Source organism: Chiloscyllium plagiosum, chromosome 30 (genome assembly GCF_004010195.1).
Source record: "Chiloscyllium plagiosum isolate BGI_BamShark_2017 chromosome 30, ASM401019v2, whole genome shotgun sequence".
NCBI classification, from domain to species: Eukaryota; Metazoa; Chordata; class Chondrichthyes; order Orectolobiformes; family Hemiscylliidae; genus Chiloscyllium; species Chiloscyllium plagiosum.
This window is the reverse complement of record NC_057739.1, coordinates 28,718,594-28,744,710: the sequence shown is the minus strand read 5'-3', so window position 1 is coordinate 28,744,710 and position 26,117 is coordinate 28,718,594. Positions and strand designations below refer to the sequence as shown.

General features: G+C 38.6%; 1 protein-coding gene across 8 annotated transcripts in view; it reads left to right on the top strand.

Annotated features, from left to right (window-relative positions):
• Nucleotides 1-26,117, top strand: part of mapkap1 (MAPK associated protein 1) — a 331,621-nt gene that overhangs the window by 110,931 nt on the left and 194,573 nt on the right. For all 8 annotated transcript variants that reach the window (XM_043720206.1, XM_043720203.1, XM_043720205.1 and 5 more), the window contains one exon: nucleotides 9,826-9,998. In XM_043720206.1, coding sequence (XP_043576141.1) covers nucleotides 9,826-9,998 — 173 coding nt within the window. The remainder of the gene's footprint in view (nucleotides 1-9,825; nucleotides 9,999-26,117) is intronic.

The window sequence follows — 26,117 nt, the reverse complement described above, 5'->3', positions numbered from 1 at the left end:
TATAATGCCAATGTTGATGTTTCAAGACTTGGTCCAGAATATTCAAGCAATCAACAGAAGCTTTGCGTACTTGAGAAACTGTATATCCTTGTTGATGGAAAGAGTGTTCAGGAGTGTTTATTGGAGGCATGGATAATTAGACCCATGTTTTTCAATAAAAATGTTATTACTGTTTCTAACTAAACGATGATTACATTCCTTCATGGAGACCTTTCTCCCATTTACCAGAAAAAATCTGAACCAAATGCACAGATGTGGGATTAATTTTTCAGTTTTTGTAAATTTTCTTTTTCTAAAATAACTAAAATTTATTTTATGTCCTTCTTGGTAGTGTTTCTGATCATGTGCCCTATATTCCATGGTTGTGATTTGATGTCAAATTTTGTTTGATGATACCCCTGTAAAACACCTTGGGACACATTATTATGTTAAAGGTAATGTACCATTGCGGGTTGTCTTGTTTTCTGCGTATGTATATTAACTTTTCAGGACTAAATTATATTTAATTGAAAAATTCAGTAACTCTATACTGGCCAACAGTTGTTCAGAGCTGAGGTAGTTCTGCCTACAAGTAATAATCAGTGCAATTTTTTATTCCCACAGCAATTCAATATTTTGATTTGTGCAAAACAGACTTCATAAAAATTTTAAAGTTGAGATGGAAGAATAGACTGATTGAATTAATAGAGTGTGAATATTTGTAGACTGTTTCTTTTAACATCTGTGTCACAACACTTAGTGGACATGAACCTCACTAATGCTCATCTGTTCAACAAAATAGCTAGCTTTATTCTGTGGTTATTTGAGTTATTTGTAAAGATCAATCTTGACATGTTTGCCAATTAACCCTGTTGTTATAATTCATACTGCAGTATTGATACTCATCTGCAACTTGGCCTCCATCTTCCATTGTGTCTCTTGTATTTCAGTTAAGAGTCGAGAATGAACAGGTGTGAAGAAGTCGATTTAAGGTGCTGCAAAAAATGATGCTTATTAGCTGTCAGAATTTTTGTGTCAAGTATTTTTTCAAGAAAACTTCTGTTCGTGAGCTTTAAAATACAGTTTTGTTTGTTGGTACTGTTATGTATTACCAGTATTTACCATACTACTTGAGGCTTTTGCCATGTTTCAATATTTGAAAGCATGCTGATGCACTTTTTAAGAACTTCTGCATTCGGTGCTTGACGCGACATGTATACATGTGTGTATGATATATATATGATTTGTGTCTACCTTCATTGCCACTGATAGAATTCCATATGATAAAAGTCTCCAAAACTTTTTATACTTTATTTTCCAGTATTAATTGTTAGTTCATTACCAATTTGCAAACGAGTAGAAATCATCTTTCACTTTGCACACTGTTAGGATCAGGAAAGTTGTGGTCAGAAGGGGATAACCTATTTTCACATATGTTTTTGAAAACTGCATGTTTTGCACCTTTATCTAGTGAAAAAGCCGGTTTTCTGAGATTTCTTTCATAGCTTTAATCTCTGATTCCAGTTGCCATTTTGATAAACCATTGTTTCCTTTCTGAAATTTGTGTTAATCTTCTCACACCAGAACTCCAAGCAGTTTTACGTAATTGGGACTTTGAATCAGTTTTACCTAATTTTTTTTATGTTTCAATATCTATGGTGCAAATCCTAGTATTACATTTGCCTTTTTAGACCTTTTGATTATCTCCACTTCTACTTTTTATTGGTAATTTCTGTACCCCAAGATTGCCCTCTGTTCACCCCATCCAGAAATGAACTATATTTGCCTATTTGACTTGCTAATTGTCTTTTGCAGTTTTCTGTACTCTTCCTTCACAATTTACCTTATTCCTTTTTGTCTAATTAACCTGTTCAGAAATGTTATTACATACTCCTGGAACATATGAAATTTGAACCACGCCTCTCGGCTCAGAGTGAGAGACATTACGACTGTGCCAAAGAGCCCCTATTTTGTTATTCCTTCATTTACCATTTACTTTAAAATTGCTCTTTGTGTTTTTGTCCAAATAATTTATATAAATTGAAAACAAAAGCACTTACGTTATATTGGAGGCATATCTATTTCAAAGCTCCTCGTTACTTGCATCGTGTTTATTTACCTCCAACATGTACTTAACTTTTCTAACATGCTTTCTATGTTGTATCTTATCAAATGTCTTCTGAAAATATATTCTTCACTGTATGATATTTACTTTAGTATACTGTGATATTTTTAAAAAGCAGTTTTCAAAGTGCTTTTTATTTTTGAAATTTGGAGTTTAGAGTCAGGAGTTTCCTTCCATGGATATTTGACAGAAATTGAGACTTCAGAGAGATACTGTTATTGGCCCTGATATCTTGAAAATTCAACAGTAGCTGGATTTGGCAATGAGAAAAGCAGTTTGGCCCTCTCCTCTGCCCACCGGAGTAGCTGATCTCAGAGCTTCCTGTAGAGGCTGTTGCTTCTCATTGCCATTGAACCTAAACTTTGAGAGCTGTGCCCTGAATTGCTTATGTTGTCTTCAGCCTTGCTCCACCTCCCAACCCTACCTCCACCACCTACCAGCACTTGTGCTTGCTCTTCTGCCATATTTCTGTGATGCATGGAAAGTGGTGACCCCCACATTGCCTGATCACTTAGTACCCACTCTCCCTGCAACCTGTGCTGAATTGACAGTGCTTGTGTAATGATGGCTACGTTCCGTCTGTACCATTTATTTGTGGGAGATACATTTAATTCCACATGACAGCAATAGCTAACCTTGCACTATGTATCTGCCTCCTTTCACTTGGTCTGACCCAGATAGAGCATGATTTTTTATTTATTTATTCATTTACTGGATGAGGGTGTCACTAGCTCGGCAACATTTATTGTCCATATGTAATTGCCTAGAATGCAGTAAAGAGTCAACCACATTGCTGTGGGTCTGGAGTCACATGTAGGCCAGACCAGGTAAGGATGGCAGATTCCTTCCCTATCAGACATTCGTGAACCAGATGGAATTTTCTGACAATCGGCAATGAATTCATGATCATTTGAGATCCTTAATTCCAGATTTTTCTTAATTGTATACAATTTCCACCATCTGCCATGTTTTGAACCCACGTTCCCAGGATCTGGGTCTGTAGATTAAAAGTCTAGCAATAATACCACAAAGCCATCTCCTCTTTTAAAACCCTCTTAAAATTAGAAGTTGTACCTTGATGACCTCTTTAATAGTATCAGTTAAGATTGTTTATAGATTGGCTGGGCTCTTGGGGCCATTCTCCTCCCCTCCATGTGTTTGCCTTGCCCCCCCGGAAAGACCTGAAATCTCAGCCCCAGAAGACTACACACAAGTGATTAATTGGCTTGCAATTTTCTTTTATTCTTTCCCTCATTCATTAAGTAGAGGAGCAGTGTTTGCCATCCACTTGACTTCTGCAGTTTCCATTTTCAGAGATGTTTTTATGAAAATAATGATTTGTGATTTTGTTCTATCTTCCCCACCCCCCGCACTGCACCGCATTGAAGTTCATGTCCCACTTTAGAATGCTTGGTGATATTAAACACACTAACTAAATATAAGGTGTGGTGACCTGTCAGGACCAGATGTTTTCTATTTATAATCCAGTTGACTTTTAAATACAGCGTCTTGTGGAATATTTCTCTCCGGTTGTAGTTTTTCCACATCATTCTCAGCTGCTTTAATTTTCACTTCTAATTTTTGAAAAATGTTTAATTATTGACTCCCAAATTTTATCAGTCTCAAGTTGATGTCCCTTCACCCATTCTTTGACAACCCCTTAGCAACTGTTATGATCCCTAAAGTGACTGATTTTTTTTAAAGACAGACAAGTTTCCCAAATGACCAGCAGCAATAAATTGGATAAATTTCACTTTTAAGATCCCTAGTTTAGCAAGTAAATTAAAATCCATATAGTTCAAACATTAATTAACTGATAACTAATACATCAAACTAATAACAAAAATAACTTTGCAGTTACTGACATAACCGAAACACACATTCATAAGGCTACCCTTCTGCCAGCTGTGTATTTTACAGTCACGCACAGCTTTTATTTTTTCTGTATCCACCTTTATTTAGTTCCTTTTAAATTGCTATTGTTGTAGTTCCAATGATTGACAGAACTTCCCAAATTAGAATGTAATTGAAACAGGGTCAGAAGGGGCAATACCGGGAATTAAATATTCAGTGTTGAAAAGCTCCAGAGAGCTGTTCTAGAAGGCAAGTGTAGGGTAGCAGAAAGAGAAGTCAACCGAGGCATAATTGGATAACAGCTGTCGGAGTTATTGCAAATGGGCTAAAGTGGATGTGTGTGAATGGTGCAAGACAGACAAGTGAGGTATACCATGATATCAGACCTCCTGGCAGGAGTAACAATAAGCCATGGCATAAGGTATTAAGGAAAGTAAGAAATATGGTGGAAATGTTTTAGGAATGCTTACAATGCTTCAGTGAGACTATGTCCCAGAGAGATCAAGAAAATAATTTGTCTGATTTCAGCCAAAAAACAATAGAGATACCATAAAACTTTTACATATTTTATAGAACACCAGCTAGTTCAAGGTAGCTCGGGAAAGTTCAAGAGGAACAAATTTACAAGCAAATTCCAGAGGAGCTGAAACTGAGTGGTTTTGCTCTATCTGGACAAGAAGAGATTATACATATAAGAGCAGGCAAGACAATTAATTGGTTAGAAGCAGTCTTTAGATCAAATTGATACTAGGGGTGTTAGCAGTTTGGTTCAGCCTGATACACTTGCTACAAAGATGGGTGAGGTGACAATGTTTTTAGTCCTTCCAATATTTAGTTGGAATAAATTGTGTGTTTATCCTGTCCTGGATATAAACAATCAACTTCACAAGGGGAAGGATCAAAAGAGGTGGTGGTGAGATCAGGCTGGGTAATGTAAGTCTATATATGGAAACTGATACTGTGTTTCAGATCATGTAGTCAACAGGCAGAGTGTAGATAAGAAATAGGATGAAGGATCATTGTGTGATGCAAATTAATGTGGAGCTGGAGGAGAAACGTTTGCAGGTGATTGCGTGGGCACAACTGGATGACAGCTAAATATTGAAATTAGTGGAGAGGTTGATAAAATTGTAAGTAACCTTTATCTCCATAAATGAGTTACTGGTCTACTTCTTGTGAACTGTCCAACTGTTTCACGAACAGTCCTTCAGTTTCATCCATAAGATTAGCTATATTTCCCAGTGATTAAATCTACTGCTTTTATTTGATACATTAAATAATAATAGAATAAGCCAATACAGCACTCAACACTTTTTTTTAATTTATAGATCAGCAAACAATTGTAGTTTTGATTTATTTTAAAAATCAGGAAGCAGTGGTTAATTGATGTCGAGAATGGTTGAAGCTCTTGGTTTAAGCTCCTGGAAAGAAATAGTTTGGAATGTTTTATTTGAAGTATGTAATAGATTTTTCAAAGCATAAATGCTTACACCAAGCAAGAATATTTCCTACTTATAAACAAGTAAATTAGAGTTTTAAAATAAATTGAGATTCCTGTCCATTCAGGGGAATTTATTTAATGAAACTACTGCAATTTTAAAATCAACTACATCGTAAATGTAAATTTTGGTGCCTTTTTTAATGGTCATTTTGAATGGCTCTCAGCTATTGAATGTTATGAAATACTTTATGTTCTTCTTAGTAATTTACAAGAGTATTAATGACTGTACTGCAACCTTTATCTAGTGATCCATCATATGATAGTAGATTGAAGAATATGTTTCTCCGATGGTATTTGATTAAATCTTTACATCGATATTTAAGTCTTTGAGGGACACCCCGTACTCTAAGGATTAATAGAGTTTAGAATGTGTAATTCATTCTTACAGTGATAAAAATCCTATTTTAACATTTAAAGCTTATTGATTTTGCTGGAAAATGATTGAAAGAGATAGAAGTCTTAAAAATTACATCTGAATGCCACTGGAATTACTTGGTGATGATATTGTGTTATCAGTATGGAATAGGGCATTAATGGAATGGATCATGCAACTGTGAATTATTTATGTGGTCCAGATCTTCTCAATGCAGGGGTTTTATCTACCGAGTGTGGTGATTGCTCATTTTTTGAATGACTAACTTACTATATACGACTGTTCCTTTCACCTTTATTAGCTTGGTTTAATAGAGGATGCCGTGTTCAGGAACAAGGCTGTTTTTTGCATTTGGTAAATGATGGTAACTTGAAATTAATCCTTTTGCAATAATTTGTTTGTAATGTTATTCAGATCATGTTATTTTGCAATTACTTTCCTCAGTCCATGTGAAAGTGTGTATTTTATCAGCTCAAGAAGTATAGCATTTGAATAAAAATATGGGGCAGATTTTAGCAATTTGTTGACTGGTAAAAGGAGCAAGGTTATTTTTGTATTAATTAATATTGATGATATGACCAGTGTTTTACATTTTTAAAATGTTCTTTTGAAAACGTTTAAAGTTATTGAAACAAAAACAGAAATTGCTGGTAAAACTCAGCAGGTCTGGCAGTATTTACAGAGAGAAATCAGAGGTAATGTTTCAGGCTCAGTCATCCTTCATCAGAACTAAATTTCTTGAAATTGATATCATTTTGGTGCGATGATTCTGTGGACCTGTGGAAAGTAGATCAGAGTTCAACCCAGACTAATCGACTTGGTAATTATCTCTGTATTGACATAAAGGGCTCACAGTTGAACGGTCTCATCAGGTGCAATTTTCAAATGCAACACTCACAATAATCTTCAGAGGAAAAGACATATCTGACTCAAAATATTAACTCTGTTTCTCCCTCCACTGATGCTGCCAGGCAGGCATTTCTCCAGCATTCTTCTATTTTATTTCAGATTTCTCACCCATGGTATTTTGCTTTTATTAGGTATTCACCTGGTATGTATTAACTTCCAAAAATAGACTTATCAGTAACTTTCAACATAACTGGAATTAGCTCATTGAATTGGCTCGAGTAGGAATTATGGAATGTGATCCATCCGTCATACAGAAAGATCTAGGTCTAGTAAATTTACCTTGTGGAACTGCACTGAAGTATTAAGGTTTCAAGAATAATTGTGGTGTGGATTTTTGTGTTTTTAAGAATGTGTCGATTGCTCCAGGGTTAATTTTAAAATATTAATAATCTTATGAGATGTTATATGCCGTCTGAGGCAATAGTGGCATGTGTTCACTAATATATAGATATTTTGGTGGAGTAAAGACATCCTTTCATTTAAAACTTCGGATTTTATTGAACATATTACGATAATATTAGAGATGCCAAGTAATTGTGACTTTTTTTCCAAAGCGCATGTACTTGAAAAAGTTGAAAACAATTCTATAGGAATTTTTTTACTTAAATAGCAGCAGTGTTCAGAACAGATTCAGATCAATATCTGAAGGGCAAATATTTATAGGGCAGTAGGGACAGAACAGAGGAGTGGAATTAATTTGTTGGTACTCCTAAAGAACAAACATAGAGACAACTGGTCCATTACCTCCATTGGTATATGATTATATATGAGCCTTTGTGATTACTTTTGTAAACTGATACTGCCACCATAATCTTTGAGTGCCAGCATTGAAACCTTATGTATAATGTTGGGGTGAGATGAATTGGTTTATGGGACACAAAAGCAGTCTAATGTAAAATATATCCTTTCCTGCTGAATTGCAGCGTTGTGTACTGTGAGCTTGACCCTCTAACACTGAGAGGTCTGATTGGTTTGAATTGCTAAATCGGTTAGGAGCAGACTGTTCACATGTAGATCTATAATTTGAGGTTAGAATGCCCTTTTTAATACTTCTTTGCAATGTGACTTCTGAACCTAGATTTTCCGATCAACATTATTTTATTGCTGGCAGAATTCCATGTGCATGCTTTGTAGAGCAGAGCATTTATTTTAAATGGGTTCCTGCCTGTATTAAAATAACACTGATTGGAAAATCTACACTCTGAAGTCAATTAAAATGTATTTTCAGTTAGTGAGAAAGGTTCTCTTTGCCATTGATTGACTTTCCTTCTCTCTCTCTTTATATATGTTTTACTGCAGTATCTCCCTAGTTGATGACGAAATTAAATAGATAACTGCACTCAAATGTGATCCTGAGGTAGTGCAGTTTGGTTATTCATGTAAAAAAACATTGGCTGCTTCTATTTTTGGTTCTAGCGGCATGTTAGTAATGGTGCTGCTGCCAGCGGTCAGTGAAGAACCAATGGACAAATCTGTTTTATTTTAAACAAAAATGGGCATTTGTAGAGAAACACAGCAGATCTAGCAGCATCTGAGGAGAGAAAGCAGAGTGAACATTTCTTTAGAATGACCCTTCAGAATGGATTTTTTTCTTTGTCTGCGCAACTCTGTTTATATAGGTCAAGAAAATTATTTTTAAAATTCATTGATTTATTGACATGAAGAAACAGTTGGAAGTGCTGGATAATGCAAAGGCTATGGACCATGACTGTATTCCGATAATAATACTGAAGACTTGTGCTTTGTACGCACCACGTCCACAGTCGCAGCAGTGTGTGCCAGCTGTAAAATGCACTGCAACAATTCACTGGCTTCTTGCACCTCATCTTCCCAACCCACATCTACTTACACCTGGAAGAAGGCGGCTACAGATACATGGGATCACCACCTCCAGCTTACCTCCAGGCCACGGCATTATCCTGATTTGGAAGCACATGCTGTTCCTTCGGTGTCATTGGATCAAACTCCAGTCACTCCCTCTCTAACAGCATTTTATGTCTATCTGAATCAAATGAACTGCAGCAGTTTAAGTAGGCAGCTCGCTACCAACTTCTAAAGGACAACTAAAGATGGGCATTGAATGCTGGTCCAGCCAGCGATGCTCATATCTGATTATTGTTTCAAAAAAAATTACAGTGCAGGAAAAAGACCATTGTTACGACACAGGGTTAACCTCGAAACACAGAAGCGCACCTTGCACCATAGTCTATTAAAATTCGAGAGGCAAAGAACTATTCCAAAGATCACTATTTGAAGTAAAAATTAACAACTTTATTCTTTAAGTCCAGCAGAGAATATTAAAACCAACAACTATTCACAATTCCTTTCTCTTCAACTGATCTTTTACCCGCCCCCCCCAACTCGACAGTACTAGTCCAGTAAAAAAAGGTCCAGAATAGAATCTCCAAAGAAGAAAAAAATCATGTTTCAAAACACAGTCAGCTTTGTCTATTCTCCTTTGTAGATTTTCCCCAGCTCAGTTTTGATGTTCAACTGCACAAACTTCTTATAGACTGGTACCTTTCAGAGAGCTCGTAAGCTCGCAGGCGCGATATGTGGATGTCCTTGGCAGTTCTCCCTCTAAATGTTCAAAATGTCCGGTTTTATACTACAAAACATTGGATCGTTGCTTTGGTTTTTATATTTTTCAAAATACTAAATTCACATTTAATTGGATTTTGGTATCTTGGGGCATAAGTTAAACTGATTGGCTGAATTTGATTTTTTGTTTTAGTTTCATGGCAACTCAGCTGCAGCTATTTGTTTTGACCAAGTGTTACATTTTTACTTGTTCAGGACTCTCTGTGCTTTGTCAGTCCTTGCTAGTTTTTCAGCTCTCTTAAAGGTACAGTACACCTCTGCACCTTCATAACGCCATTGTGATAAATTTGAAGTAACATACCATTTTGGGATGCTAAGGGAACAAATACCACCATAATCATTCAGTTATTCTGTTACTTATATCCAAAGTATGATATTGTGTAGTATTCTGCAAATGTACATGAATTTACAAATTCTAATCAATAACCAGAAATTGTTTTTGCAGTTTCAGATTGCTTATTTTTTTTTGTTTCTGTTCCACAGGGCCACATAGGTACCACAGCAACCAAAAATATTGATGTCTACCTCCCCATGCAAACAAGTCAAGACAAGATGCAGCCAATGACTGTGATAACAATGGCAAATGCCAGAGTTCAAGATCTGATTGGCTTGCTCTGTTGGCAGTATACAAGTGAAGGAAGAGAACCCAAGTTGAAGTAATTGGAATACCTTTACTCTTTTTGTCATGAAATATGTCTTTCATTTCTCTTCTTTGCCCTTTACCTCTTTCTGATATAAATGAGCCTTTTTAATTACAGACTTGGCAGTATTACAAATTGGGCAATATGAAATCACTTTAGTATTTAAATATATTTTGTGCCACTAATTTCAGAAGTGCCATCTTTTATACATCAGTTTATTTTGTTTATGGATAGTTTCAGCCTGCGATCTACAATGTAATCCAGTTTTGCTTGGCAATGTTATTATTCGTTTATGAAATAGGGATGTGCGTGGTAAGGCAAACATTTGTTGCTCATGTGACGGGGGATAGGAACCAAATGAGGAGGTTAGTGGACAGTAAGGAAGTAGTAACGAAAGCCTGTAAGGAACTAGACAATGAAGTCAGCGTGACTTAGGGGATGAGTAGGCAGAGAGCAGATGATGTATGCAATGGGAAAAGTGGTCTGAGGTGCACTTGTTTTCATGCGAGATGTGTAGTAGGTAGGGCAAATGAACTTAGGGCTTGGATTAGTACCTTGGGAGTATGATGTTAATTACTCAGACTTGGTTGAGAGAAGGGCATGATTGGCAACTAAATATCCCAGGATGTAGATGCTTCATGTGGGATAGAGAGGGAGGTAAAAGGGGTGGAGGAGTTGCATTACTGGTCAGAGGGCGATATCACAGCTGTGCTGAAGAAGGGCACAATGGAGGACCTGAGCAGTGAGGGGTGAGGTAACAATGTTGGAGCTGTACTATAGGTTTCCCAACAGTGAGCATGAGTTAGAGGTACAAATATGTAAGCAGATTACGGAAAGATGTAGGAGCAACAGGGTGGTGGTGATAGGAGATCTTCATTTTCCCAACATTGACTGGGATTCACTTAGTGTTAGAGATCTAGATGGAGCAGAATTTATAAGGAGCATCCAGGAGGGTTTTATAGAGCAGTGTGTAAATAGTCCAACTCGGGATGGGGCCAGACCGGACCTAGTGTTGGGGAATGAGCCCAGCCAGGTGGTTTCAGTAGGGGATTACTTTTGGAATAGTGATCACAATTCTGTAAGTTTTAGAATACTCATGGACAAAGATCAAAGTAGTCCTAAAGGAAGAGTGCTAAATTGGGGGAAGGCCAACTATTGCAAAATTTGGCAGGAGCTGGGGAATGTGGATTGGGAGCAGCTGTTTGAAGGTAAATCCACATTTGATATGTGGGAGTCCTTAAAGAGAGGTTGATTAGAGTGCCGGATAGATATGTCCTTGTGAAAGTGAGGGATAGAAATGGCAAGATTAGGGAACCATGGACGACGGGTGAAATTGTGAGACGAGCTAAGAGGAGAAAGCAAGCGTACGTAAGGTCTAAGTGACTGAAAACAGGCGGAGCTTTGGAAGAATATTGGGAAAGTTGGACCAATCTGAAATGAGGAATTAAGAGGGCTAAAAGGACCATGAAATATCTTTAGTAAACAGGGTTAAGGAAAACCCCAAAACCTTTTATTCGTATGTAAGAAACAAGTGGGTAACGAGAAAAAGGGTTGGCACACTCAAGGACAAAGGAGGAAAGTTATGCACGGAGTCAGAAAATGGGTGAGATTCTTAATGAGTACTTTGCATCAGTATTCACCGAGGAGAGGGACATGATAAAAGGTTAGGGATAGATGTTTGATTACTCTAGGTCAAGTTGGCATCAGGAGGGAGGAAGTGTTGGGTATTCTGAAAGCCATTAAGATGGGCAAGTCCCCAGGTCCAGATGCATTCTATTCCAGGTTAATGAGGGAAGCGAGAGAAGAAATCGCTGGGCCTTAACAAATATCTTTGCAGCATCCTTGAACACAGGTGAGGTCCCGAAGGACTTGAGAATTGCTAATGTTGCCCACTTGTTTAAGAAGGGTAACAGGGATGATCAGGTAATTATAGACCGGTGAGCGTGCCATCACTGGTAGGGAAGCTTCTGGAGATGATACTGAGGTATAGGATCTATTTACATTTGGAAGAAAATTGACTTATCAGTGATAGCAGCATGGTTTTGTGCAGGGAAGGTCATGTCTGACTTCATAGACTTTTTTGATGGGTGATTGGTGAGGGAAGGGCTGTCGATATCATATACATGGACTTCAATAAGGTGTTTGATAAAGTGACCCATGGTAGGCTGATGTAGAAAGTGTAGTCACATGGGATTGTGGGTGTACTAGCTAGATGGATAGAGAACTGCCTGAGTAGCAGGAGACAGAGTAATAGTGAAAGGGAGTTTCTCAAAATGGAGAACTGTGACCAGTGGTGGTCCACAGGGATCGGTGTTGGGACCACTTTTGTTTGTGATATACACAAATGATCTGGAGGAAGGTATAGGTGGTCTGATTAGCAAGTTTGCAGATTGGTGGAGAAGCAGATAGTGAAGGGGAATGTCAGAGAATGCAACAGAATATAGATATGTTGCAGAGTTGGGCAGAGAAATGGCAAATGAAGTTCAATCCGGGCAAATGAGAGGTGATGCATTATGGAAGATCCAATTCAAGACACAATTATGTGGTAAATGGAAAAGCACTGGGGAAAATTGATGTGCAGAGAGATCTGGATGTTCAGGTCCATTGTTCCCTGAAGGTGGCAACGCAGGTTGATAGAATGGTCAAGAAGGCATATGGCATGCTTTCCTTTATCAGATGGAGTATTGAGTATAAGAGTTGGTAGGTCATGTTACAGTTGAACAGGACTTTGGTTCGGCCACATTTGGAATACTGCATATAGTTCTGGTTGCCACATTACCAAAACGATGTGGATGCTTTGGAGAGGGTATAGAGGAGGTTCACCAAGATGTCGCCCGTTTCGGAGGGCGCTAGCTATCAAGTGAGGTTGAGTAGATTAGGATTATTTTTATTAGAAAGACACAAATTGAGATGGGACCTGATTGAGGTCTACAAAATCATGAGAGGTATACACAGGGTGGATTGCAAGAAGCTTTTTCCCCCAGAGGAGGGGACTCAATTCCTAGGAGTCATGGGTTCAAGGTGAGAGAGGAAAAGTTTAAGGGAGATATATGTGTGGAAAATTCTTTACCCAGAGGGTGATGAGTGCCTGGAATGCCTTGTCAGTAGAAGTGGTAGGGGCAGGCATGATAGTGTCAGTTAAAATGCATATAGACTGATAGATGACAGAGTAGGGAGTAGAGGGAACACATCCTTAGAAAATAGGCGACAGGTTTAGATAGAGAATCTGGATCTGTGCAGGCTTGGAAGGCCGATGGGCCTGTTCCTGTGCCATAATTTTCTTCTTTATTTTTAATTGAGTTTGAAACGTAGTACTGAGACACATTCAACTGCTGTAGTTCATGTGGCATTGGGCACCTGCAAATACCATTAGGTAAAGAATTTACACAATTTTGATCCAGTGATAATGGGAGAATGGCAAATTATTTCCACATCAGGACGGTGCATGACTTTGAGGGAACTTAGCTTTCATGGTACTCCAATATGTTCCTGTCCTTTTTTTTTTCTAGCTGGCCGCTGATTTTGAAGTGCTGTCAAAGCAGCCTTAAAGAGTTGCATCTTGTAGAACTGATGGCAGACAGCAGTCATGGTGCACTGGGAATGGAGGGAGTGAATAGTTGAGGGGTTGGGTGATGGTAGCCAAGCAGGCTGATTTGTGCTGAATAGTGTCGAACTTTGTTTATAGGAGCTGCCTTTATCTAGGCAAATGCTAAATATTTTGTCATATTCCTGATTCATGCCTTCTGATGGTGGCAAGTCGAGGTGGCAATATCTGGCCTTTTGACATGCTGTTATTGTTGCATTCTTTATATGGCTCATCTCGTTACATTTCTGGTCAGTGGAGCACTCGACAATAATAATACAATTTAACATTAGAGAGAGCCAGTAAATTTTGTCTTGTTGGAGTTGATCATTAACCGGCACTTTAGAGCCAAAAAGAAAACGTGCTGTGCACTTAGCCAGGTCTGTTGTATCTGAGTGTGGACTACCTTTGATGTTCAGTGGCATTGCTGTCACTGAATGCTTCACCTTCAACACATCTTGGGAGGGTAAACATTGACCAACAACTAAACTCGCCAAGTCATGCAAATACTGACGCCAAGAGCAAGTCAGAGGGTGTGATCTGTTGTACTGAGTAACTCACTAAAGTTCCCAAAGCCCTGTCCTTTAACTGCAGGATGCAGTCAGGAGTATGGTCGAATGGAATGAGTCCACCTTCAACAATACTTGAGAAGCTTGACACTGTTAAGTAGCCTATTTGACTGACACTTCACCCACCATCTTAATGGCTTGCTAAGCATTTCAAATGACAGTCAAGGGTCAACCATTGTTGTGGCCAGACTGTGTAAGGTTTGGTGGTTAGCTCAGTAAAGGCTGGGATAAAGACACCGAAGGAAAAGGACCTTGCCTCATAGTATCGAGATGGAGGGTGAGATTAGTTGGTAATAACAAACAACATGGGAAAGAAAAGACTGGTGGGAACAACTTTATAGTCTATTGATTCCCAGTCGGTAATTGTAGTGTCATGGAAATAAGGAAAAGAGGCACATGTAACAAAGGTAATAGTGTCATGGGGTGCTTTAATCTTTGTCTAAACTGGTCAGACCAAATCTGTAATTATCGTGTGGAGGAGTGAAAAGATATTTTAATGGCATTCTTGGTCAATATGTTGAGAAATCCACCTGAGGAACCAGGCCATTTTTAGCTCTAATGTTGTGCAATGAGTTAGAGTTAATTAAGAACCTTGTTATAATGGAGTTTCTGGAGAAGAGTGACTGGAGTATGATAGAATTTTGTGTTGATTTTGAGTGTAATTTAATTGAGTGTGAAAATAAATTGAACAAAGCATCGTATAAAGGTGTTGGCTAATTAAAGGTATGATGGCAGATAAGCAATGCCAATTGCTTAAGAAACTAAGTTGTAATTTCCAACAAATAAAATTCCCTTAGGAAATTCAAACCCCATGGGTTAAGTGATCTAACAGTGTTTAATATAGTATTAAATTAAAAGAAGAGGCTTTAACCTTGCAAAAATGAATAATAAGCCTTAAGGATTGTATGGGTTCAGATTGAACAAAAGGTGAAATAGAGAACAAAATAAGACATAAAAACAGCTTGTAAAAGTTTCATTTGGTATGTAAAAAGGAAGAGATTAGTGGAAATTGATATTGGTTTCTTGTATGCAGATATATGAGAAATTGTAATTGAATTAAGTACTGGGCAATCTGCTAAGATGATTCTGTGTTTTGCAGTATGCCTTTGACCATGCTTAACTTTGGCTTGCAGTCTTCAAGAAAGTAATTAACTGGTTATGTTATTGGGTATTGCAGAGGAAGTTTAAGTAGTCATAGCTTTCCATTTGCTTTTAGGTAATAACATTTTGAATGTGGAATCTTTTAATTGTCAACCAAATCTTACAGTATTGCTAATTTAATAAAGTTGGTGATGTGGAAAACATTGCAAGTTAAAAATCTTCTCAAAGCTATTTAAGTTTCCAACTGAACATCCAAACTACATGGACAGAGGTGAGAGTATCTCGCACAAAATCTGATCAACTTGTAAAGCTGTAAAACGTTTGCTTACACTTGTTGTCACCATTGGTCATTGCATAATTGATTAATGTGAGGACAGTCAAGCAATTGATGGGATTTGTACCGTTAAGCAGACTCTTTGAACAGCAAACACCAGAACTTGGATTTGGTTTCTATTTCAGTTGGAGACAATTTCAAAAAATACAGGCAATTGAAACCATTTGCTCACTATGTCTGACTAAATTATATCTGTTTTGTCACAAATTGACCGTGGGCATGCTCTAGTTCATAAAAAGTTAATGACTAATGACCGATTTCTTTGCTGATCCTCATCACATTCTCCTGAAACAGTAGCTACTGCAGCAAAAGTCTGCAACGAATTGCTGACTTTATTTTCTGGGGAAAGACAAGCCAATGGTACGACTCAAGATTTTCCACTGTAATTATCCTAAAACAAAATACCTGCAGTGTTGTCATAATTTTAGAGAAGGAAATAGGCAGTCCTTTTCCAACACCTCCAGTTGGGTGGAGCTGTCCAGCCTCACTCCATTCTTATCTATCCAGTCATAGCCAGAGAATCAACTGGATCGGCTTCTCTTTCTGCTCCACCTAAATAGTCCTGATGTCTTGCAAGGATCTATCGTGCTCCTATTTCCATCCACAGGCAGCCTCTTTGTACCATCATCAAAAAGCACAAGGTCAGATTCCACAAGCACACTGACAACACACAATTCTACCTTGCCATCACTTCTTTCAACATGTCCACTGTTTCTGGTTCATTGCACCAGATTGTCTGAGATCCACTTCTGTGAGCAGAATTTTCCTCCAAACTAAATTTTGACAAGCTTCCTTTCTCAAGCTCCTTTCGTTAATTTTGCCACTGTCTGAAGCTGAAGCAGCTAGGTATTTTCAAAGCTAGGTATTTTAATTAATCGTGAGGTGAGCTGCTTTTCCATCACCTCGACAGCCTTTCTCAACTGCCTCTAACATTTTTTGACTGGTATCCATACACACAGGCAAAGAGAGATAATACATCCATCCCGGGACAAGCCAAGCAAAGACCGACCTATGCAGGAATTCCTAGAGGCCTGGCATTCAAATTGGAACTCCATTAACAAACATATAAATTTGGACCCCATTTATCAACCTTTTAGAAACCGAACCGGAAATGAGAGAACAAACCACAACAAATCAAGGCACACAAATAGCAGGCGAGACAGAACACCAATGCTTCACCGGAGGCTCACTGATGATGTTACCTAGCATGGTGACAAAATGTCTGAAAGGAAACTCACCAGCTCAGCTAACAAACCAAAAACCTGATCCCCGACGTTATTTTGTTTTAGTAATTCATTTGGTCAATCACCTAAATTGCAATTCACGAGGACTATAATATTTCTTCTGTTTGCCCATTAATTCATCATTTTGGGTGAGTCAGAGCAGCATGAGTGGTTTCTAAGGCAAGTAACCTTGGAACTTGTCAACAAAGAATCATTTGCTCAGTGCAAAGCAATCCTGACCATTGAAAGTGGAATCCTGTGAGTAAGTTGCAAAGCTGAAATAATTAGTTTCAGGAACCAGCATCCAAATGACAAATTTGAGTATTTGTGCTCAATTGTGAAGCTGAGAATTGTTTGGATGTTTGAAAGATGAGATGCATATTTACTGAGTCACTCAATCCTCCTACCTATGCCTGATTTGGTGAGTTTATGTTTAGTCAATTCAACCATTAAACCATAAAAATTGTTTCAGTTATTTAAAGAACCAATGTATATATTAGCATTTTCATCCCCCATTGTTTTGTGAACCCTGTGTCACCAGAACAAAATCACAACACGATTATTTATTGTACACGACAGAATTTAGCAGATCTGCAATGTTTAAATGCAACACAGTTGATGCATTTTGTTCCAAAATCAATTCATTGTCATCTGGGTTTGGCTTTGACTCCAGCATATTCTCCCTTTTAGGTTTCGTCTAAAGGAATCACCTGTTAGTGCATGAATATGCTTTGGGCCAGTGACAGAAACAGTGCTGCCCTTATCTACGGATGCATTACCCTGTGAACTGATATTTTAAAATTGTATCTTAAACTTCTAGTAGTTACTGCTTTAAATTTTATTACCTTTGCATTGTTCTCCTTTCTGGAAGAAATTTTGTAAGAACAGTGTCATCCAACTCACTTCTTAAAAACTTTTCCAAGGCAATGAACTTAGCTACATTTTAGATTTTTGCAAACATGTTCATGGAATGTGGGCATCACTGACTGGGTCAGCATTATTTGCCCACTCCTAATTTCTCGAAAGAAAGTGATAATGAACTGTGTTCTTGATCCACTGCTGTTCTTGAAATGTACAGATACCTAATACTGCAAGGAAGGGATATTTCCAAGTCCGGAATTTATATGGAGATGATCTTGCAGGTGTTGTCCTTGCCCTTCTGGGTGATAAAGAAGGAAGGAGCCTTGCATCATTGTGAAAGTGGAAGTTCTGGATGGGGTGTAAATCAAGTGGAATGTTTTGCCTCTGATGTGTCAAGCTTATTTAGCATTTTTGGAGCTGTACCTGTTTAGACAAATGGGGGGAATTCATCACACTTTTGACTTGTATCTTGTAGATGGTGGGGATGCACTGGGGAGATGGGAGATGAGTTGCTTGCTGCAGAATTATCATCCTCTGCCTTGCTCTTGTTGCCATAATATTTGTCTGGCTGGTCCAGTTTAGTTTCTGTTTAATGATAACTTGGAGAAGGTTGATAGAAGGAGCTTCAACATTGATGATGCCATTGATCGTCATAGGGAAGCGGTTAGATTGTCTCTTATTGGAAATTGAGATTGTTATGACTGTTACTTGCTACTTACTGGCCCAAGTCTGGATATTCTCCCAGTTTTGCTGCATACAGACATGGACAGCTTCAGTATCTGGGGAGCCTTGAATAGTGCTCAACAGTGTGAAATAGATGGTGAATATCTCCACTTCTGACCTTATGAAGGAGGGAAGGTCATTGAAATTTGGGCTTAGTACAATATACTGAGCAACTCCTGCACTAATGCTCTGGGGTTGAGAGATTAACTTTCAACAACCAGAGTTATCTGCCTTTGTGCTAGGGTAAGGGATCTGGATTTGATTGCAGCCTGAAGCAACAGTCTGAGTGGAGTTTTCACATTTTCCCCATGTCCACTTGGGTTTCCTCCGGGTGCTCCGGTTCCCTCCAGCCGTCCAAAAATGTGCAGGTTAGGTGGATTGGCCGTGCTAAATTGCCCATAGTGTCCAGGGATGTGCTGGATTGGCCGTGCTAAATTGCCCATAGTGTCCAGGGATGTGCACGCTAGGCTGGTTTAACCACAGAAAATGCAGGGTTATAGGGATAGAGTATGGGCTTGGGTCCAGGTGGGTTGTTGTCCAGAGGGTCAGTGTGGACTCGATGGGCTGAATCGCCTGCTTCCACACTTGGCCTTCTATGGTTCTTTATGTGGCTCCAGTCATAGGAGAGCTCCCTCCCCCTCCCCCTATTCAATTTGGTTTAGCTAGGGCTTTTCATACCATATTTGAACAAACAATGTCTTGACGTCAAAGGCAGTCACTTACCTTGAGTTAACCTTGCTTTATTCAGGTTTAACCAAGGCTGTAATGTGGTTTAGAACTCCTTCGTCCGAAGTTGCATGGCCCTGGTGAACCAAACTAAGCATCAATGATCAGATTATTTCTTCTTGATGCCACTATAGATGATCCCTTCCACCCAACAGCCAGTCAATATCACGAATGCATGATTCCATTTGCGTCAGTCAAGGATGATATCTGATTTTATGGCCAGTGAGAAACAAAGCAGCAGGTTAACATCAGTGGAGGTAGTTTCAACTGTATGGAAACATATGAAAAAATCAAAGAAAAGGAGAACTCTGGAGAGGTTATTAAAATCTCCACAAAAAAATAGGGCGGTGTGTTTGGAAAGGTTTAGGAATTCAGGCTCACTGGATAAACGAATGACAATGAGAAGAGGGATGATTAATACAGGACTGAAGGTTTAGATTAGATTACTTTACAGTGTGGAAACAGGCCCTTCGGCCCAACAAGTCCACACCGACCCGCCGAAGCGCAAACCACCCATACCTCTACATTTACCCCTTACCTAACACTACGGACAGTTTAGCATGGCCAATTCACCTGACCTGCACATCTTTGGACTGTGGGAGGAAACCGGAGCACCCGGAGGAAACCCACGCAGACACTGGGAGAATGGTGAAGGTGTTGTATCTGAATGCACGCAGTACAGGTAGTTCTCCTATAATATGTGTTTATTAAAAGCGTTTTGGCTGTAATGTGATGACTGAATGGCCTACCTTTTTAATAAAGTGAACTCCCGTTCGCTGTGACACGATTCCATCCCTGACGTTTAACAGAACAGCAAAACTTAGCCTCACAATTCTCTGTCTGCAAAATACAAATTCAGTGTATTCAGCTAAAATGCGAATGCAATCAGCTTTGCAAGCCTTGAAACTTAGTTTGAAATTCGGAACTGCAGTCTACATTTAGAAGGAACTTTACTTCAAATTAGGGGAGAATCTTGAGGAGGGCTAGACTTGGGCGTCGGCAATATGTGTTCAGTCAGCTTGCCCGCTTCCTGTGGAGAGCTTTGTGAAAGCTACAGTGCTGTAGTCAGTGAATTTGGTATGAAGTGCTAAATTTACTGTATTATTTCATTAAAATATATGATTTAAAGATTTACTTAGACTGTACTGTCATTTGTGTTAGGCTAACTATTTTTATTTTTGTAATCTTTGGTGGTTCGCCCCAACTCTGTTTCTCCCATCGTCCCCATTATTTTTATTGTGATTTTTTTTTATAACAGTGTTGCACAGAAACACACCTGTTATAGGAGAACTACCTGTATATGAAATAAGGTACAGCACAGATCTGAATAGACAGGTATGACAGGGTGGGCACCACAGAGAGGTGGCTGCAAGGGGATAAGGACTGGAAGCAAAATATCCAAGGATATACATTGTATACATTAAAGATAAGCAGGTGGGCAGAGGGGGTGCGGTTGCCTTATTAGTAAGAAATGAAATTAAATCAATAGCAAGAAACAAAGTAGGTTCAGATGATGTAGAATCTGTGTGGATTAGAGTGGTGCTAGAAAAGCAGAGCCGATCAATGAGGCAGGTCCTTTCCTGATGAAGGGCCCCTGTCCGAAACATTGATTTTCCAACTCCTCAGATGCTGGCTGACCTGCTGTGCTTTTCCAGCACCACTCTAATCTTGACTCTAATCTCCAGCAATCCTCATGTTTCTGGAATCTGTGTGGGTAGAGTTGAGAAACTGCATAGGTAAAAAGACGTAACTGAGTTATGTATAGGCCTTCAAAACAATAGTCAGGATTTGGGGCACAAGTTGGACCAAGAGATAGAAAAGGTGTGTTAGAAAAGTAAGGTTCCAGTGATCATGGGGGATTTCAATATGCAGGTGGACTGGGAAAATCAGCTTGGTGGTGGATCGCAAGAAAAGGAATTTGTGTAATATTTATGCAATGGCTTTTTGGAACACCTTGTGGTGGAGCCCACTAGGGAACAAGCAGTCCTGGACTTAGTGTTGTCAATGAGGCAGGCTTGATAAGGGAGCTTCAGGTGAAGGAGCCCTTGGGAGGCAGTGACTATAATATGATAGAACTGACTCTGCAATTTCAGAGGGATATGATGGAATCAGATGTAGCAGTCTTTCAGGCAACTGTATAGGAATGAGGGAGGAGCTGGGTAGAATTGACTGGGAGTGGAGCCTAGCAGGAAAGACAGTGGAACAGCAATAATAGGAGTTTCTGGGAGTACTTCAGGAGACACAGCAAAAGTTCATCCCTAGGAAAATCAGGGACGAGGGAAATCAGGGACCACATAAAAGCAAAACAGAAAGCATATAATGTGGCGAAGGGTAGTGGGAAGCTAGAGGATTGGGAAGCTTACAAAGACCAACAGAGGGTAACGAGAAAACAAATAAGGAGGGAGAAGATTAAATAGAAGGGTAAGCTCGACAGTAATATAAAAGAAGATTGCAAGAGTTATTTTTAGATTATATAAAGGGCAAAAGAGGACATTGGACCACTGGAAAATCACACTGGAGATGTAATAATGGAGAACAAAGAAATGGCTGAGGAACTGGATAAGTGCTTAGCATCAGTCTTCACGGTAGAAGCCATGAGTAATATCCCAAAAATTAAGAGAGTTGGGTATGGGGGCAGAGTGAGTATGGTGGCTATCACAAAGAAGTTGTTAGAAAAATGAAAGGTTGAAGGGTGGATAAATCACCTGGACCAGATGGACTACACCCCAGAATTCTGAAGGAAATAGCTGAAGACATATTGGAGGCGTTAGTGGTGATCTTTCAGGAATCACTTGAGTCAAGGAGAGTCCCAGAGGACTGGAAAATTGCTAATGTAACCTCGCTGTTGAAGAAGGGAACAGGCAGAAAAACTGGAAATTGCAGACTGATTAGTCTGACCTAGGTCATTGGTAAGATTTTGTAGAGTATAATAAAGGATGGGATTTCTGAATACTTTGAAGTGCATGGTTAATTTGGGCAAAATCAGCATGCTTTCATGAAGGGGAGGTCATGCCTGACAAATCTGTTAGAATTCTTTGAGGAGGTAACGAGCAGATGAGACCAAGGCTAGCCAATGCATGTTATCTACCTGAACTTCAATAAGGCCTTTGACAAGGTGCTGCACAGGAGGCTGTTGAGTGAGATAAGGGCCCACGATGTTAGAGGCAAGATAATAGCAGAATAGAAGATTGGCTGACTGCCAGAAAACAGACAGTGGGGATAAAAGGGTCTTTCTCAGGATGGCAGCCGGTGACTAGTGGTGTTCCACAACGGTTGGCATTGGGACCACAGCTTTTCACTTTATACATTAACAATCTAGATGAGGGAATTGAGGGCATTCTGGCTATATTTGCAGATGATACAAAGGTAATTGGAGGAGCAGGCAGTATTGAGGAGGTGGGGAGGCTAACAGAAAGATTTAGACAGGTTAGGAGAGTGGGCAAAGAAGTAACAGATGGAATACAATGTGGGGAAGTGTCAGGTTATGCACTTTGGTAGGAAGAATAGAGGCTCAGATTATTTTCTTCATGAGAAGGAAATTTAGAAATCTGAAGTGCACAGGGACTTGGGAGTTCTAGTCCAAATTTCTCTTAAGGTAAACTTGCAGGTTGAGTTGGTAGTTAGGAAGGCAAATACAATATTGGTATATTTTACTTTGAGAGGGCTAGAATTTAATTGCAGGGATGTACTTCTTAAGCTCCATAAAGCTCTGGTCAGATCACATTTAGAGTACTGTGAGCAATTTTGGGCGCCATTCCTCAAGAAAGATGTACTGGCCCCGGAGCGTGTTCAGAAGAGGTTCACAAGAATGGTTTCTGGAATAAAAAACTTAACATTTGAAAAATGTTTGAGGACTCTGGGTCTGTACCCAAAGGAGTTTAGAAGGATGCAGGGGTATCTAGTTGCAACTTACAGAATACTGAATGCCTGGACAGAGTGGATATTCGGAAGATGTTTCCATTAGTAGGACAGACTCTGATTGAGGGTACAACCTTAGAGTAAAGGGAACATCCTTTGAAACGGAGATAAGGAGAAACTTCTTCAGCCAGAGATTGGTGAATTTATGGAATTCATTACCATAGAAGGCTGTGGAGGCCAGGTCATTGGGTATATTTAAAGCAAGAGAGAGATTCTTGATTGTCAAGGGGATCAAGGGTTGCGAGTAGAAAGCGGGAGAATGGGATTGAGAAACTTATCGGTCATGATTGAATGGCAGAGCAGACTCCATGGACTGAATGGCCTAATTACTGCTCCTATGTCTTATGGTCTTTAAGATATAAACTTCTAAGGCATAATTCAGTGGGCTTTCATGTTAATTTACAATGATGGATGCACTCTGGTACCTTCTCTTGTCAGAACTTGAAGAATCCCAATTTGTAAAAACTGAAATTCATTTTATTTTAAAAAATGTTTTCACTTTTCTTTTTGACTAAGTAATAAATTGGGATATTGTATTCTAGCTTTTTGCTGGTAGCAATAGTTCAACTTCTACATCATCACCAAAGGGATAATTTGATTTCCCAGCCACTGAACATTATTTTTTTTGTCACCATTAAGGAGGAACTGTCCCATCTTTTTATTAAATAGAACTTAACTTAGAGATTTAGAAATTAATCCAAAATGTTAGAGTGAAAGATAAAAATTGGTATTTCAGTTATGTAAAAGAATTGAATAAGAATATTTTGTTATGTTTTGTATCTTTTCAAAGGCATTGTGCCAAAAGAGAAGATTTAAGCTCTGAATTTGCTTGTTTCTGTTTCGTGTCTCCCTCTGTTTCTTTGTGAAAGTGAAGTGGGCATCCTGTTCAGTGAAGTAAAACTGTTGAAGTAAGAGACTTTACAAGAAATTTGTTACCAGTCTTAGGAATTTTGACAAAGCAAAAACAAAGTACCATAGATGCGGTAAATTTGAAATAAAAACACAAATACAATGCTGGAAATGCACCACAGCAGGTCTGGAAATGTCTGTGGAGAGAGACTGAGTTAACATTTCAGGTCCATGAACTTTAGTCAGAATTCTGAGAAAGAATAATCCCTTTTACATACACAAACCTTGTTAAGCAAGAGGGATGCATAGTTTCCTTGGTTACTGTTAAATTATCAATGGTATTTTTTTCTAGTTCCAGTGTTACCATTTACATTTCAGCTTATTAGTCATCTCATAGAAAAAAATGCACATTACATTATTATTAATGTCATTACCTGTTTTATTGAATAGAGAACTGAGTCATGACAAGCGATCTTATCAGTTTATTTTCTGTATTAAAATGTCCTATTTGAACAGTTTTATGTGAAAATTTAATTGGTGAAACTACAAATCAGTTCATGAGTTGAATAATTCGTTGTCAGGCCAAATCAATAGACTTTGTAAATCGGCACAATTTATTCATAAGTGATGTATAGATCAAATGACCATTTAAACAATTAGCATGTACTTTGTTATTAGTTAATTGAGAAATCAATCATTTAATTAAAATCCAGAATTCAAAATTACACATAGTAGAAACATCCAGAAACAAATAGCTATCTAATATTTTACACCTTCATAACATTTTCACTAGCAAGCCAGTCATGCTACTGTTGTATTGTGCAAGGTTCTTTGGAAGAATAGAAAATATGTACAGTTGTGAATATTAGTTTTAATAATTCCACCTATATTGTTATAACATGACATGTGCAACATTATGATAAATTGAACTTTGCATTTTGAAATCCTATATTCATAACCATATTTTCCAAGGTCCAAGGTTAGATGCTATGAGTCTAAACTTGACCAACCTCAAGTTAAATTTTCAGGTCTAGGCTGTGTAAAATAAATAGCAAATATAATTTTCAAGAAATGCATTTTTAAAACTGTATTATTTTAAGCTCAACAAAATACTAATGTTCATCATGATGAATAAGCAATGACTTTTAATGGCAATTTATGGTATGTATCTGTAAATAGATTACAGTTGCAAAGTTTGTTGGTGCCGGCAGATCAGTGGCCCAAACTACAGAGGTTTTTTTGATTTAGTTAAGTTTATTTGCAGACTGCTATGTTCATTTTTGCGGGCATAATTGGAAAGGTCTGACTATTTCCTGATCTTTGTTTTTACAATACCAAGACATTTGGGATATTTTGGTTATGCAGCTTGAGGATGGTAGTGTGTTAGGAAGGCTTTGGATAATCATTCCTCAGGTTGATTACACTTCACAAGTCAGTAAAATTTTCATCTTTATGTCAATAGAGGGAATCTCCATTAATAACAACAACTTGTGTTTAGGATATAGGTTTGCTTGCTGCTGGAAGGTTCATTTCCAGTCATTTCGTCACCCGACTAGGTAACATCTTCTGTGGGCCTCCGGGCAAAACACTGATGATATCTGCTTTCTATTTATATATTTGGGTTTCTTTGGGGCGGTAATGACATTTCCTGTTCTTTCTCTCCGTCTCGCTTGATGTGTTTATTGATAGAGTTCTAGTTGGAATGCCATGCTTCGAGGAATTCTTGTGCGTGTCTCTGTTTGGCTTGTCCTAGGATAGATGTGTTGACCCAGTCCAAATGATGTCCTTCCTCATCTGTATGCAAGGATACTGGTGAGAGAGGAACATGTCGTTTTTTGACTAGTTGATGTTCATGTATCCTGGTAGCTAGTTTTCTGCCTCTTCGCCCAACATAGTGTTTGGTGGTGTGTTAGGAAGGCTTTGGATAATTATTCCTCAGGTTGATTACATTTCACAAGTCAGTAAAATTTTCATCTTTATGTCAATAAAGGAAATCTCCCCTCTTCTCCATCTCTCTTTTCCCCCCCCCCCACTTCCCCTTTCCCCTTCAGTCTCTCTCCTTCGCTCTCGCTCTTTTCTCGTGTGCTCTCTTTCTCACGTGCTCTCTATCTCTCCCTTTTTTCTCTATTTTTCTTTCTCTTTTTGCTCCTCTTTCTCTATTTTTTTCTATCTCTTTCTCTCTTTTTTTCTTTCTCTTTATTTTTTCTCTGTCTCGTCCTTTCTTTTTCTCTCCCTCTCTCTTTTTTC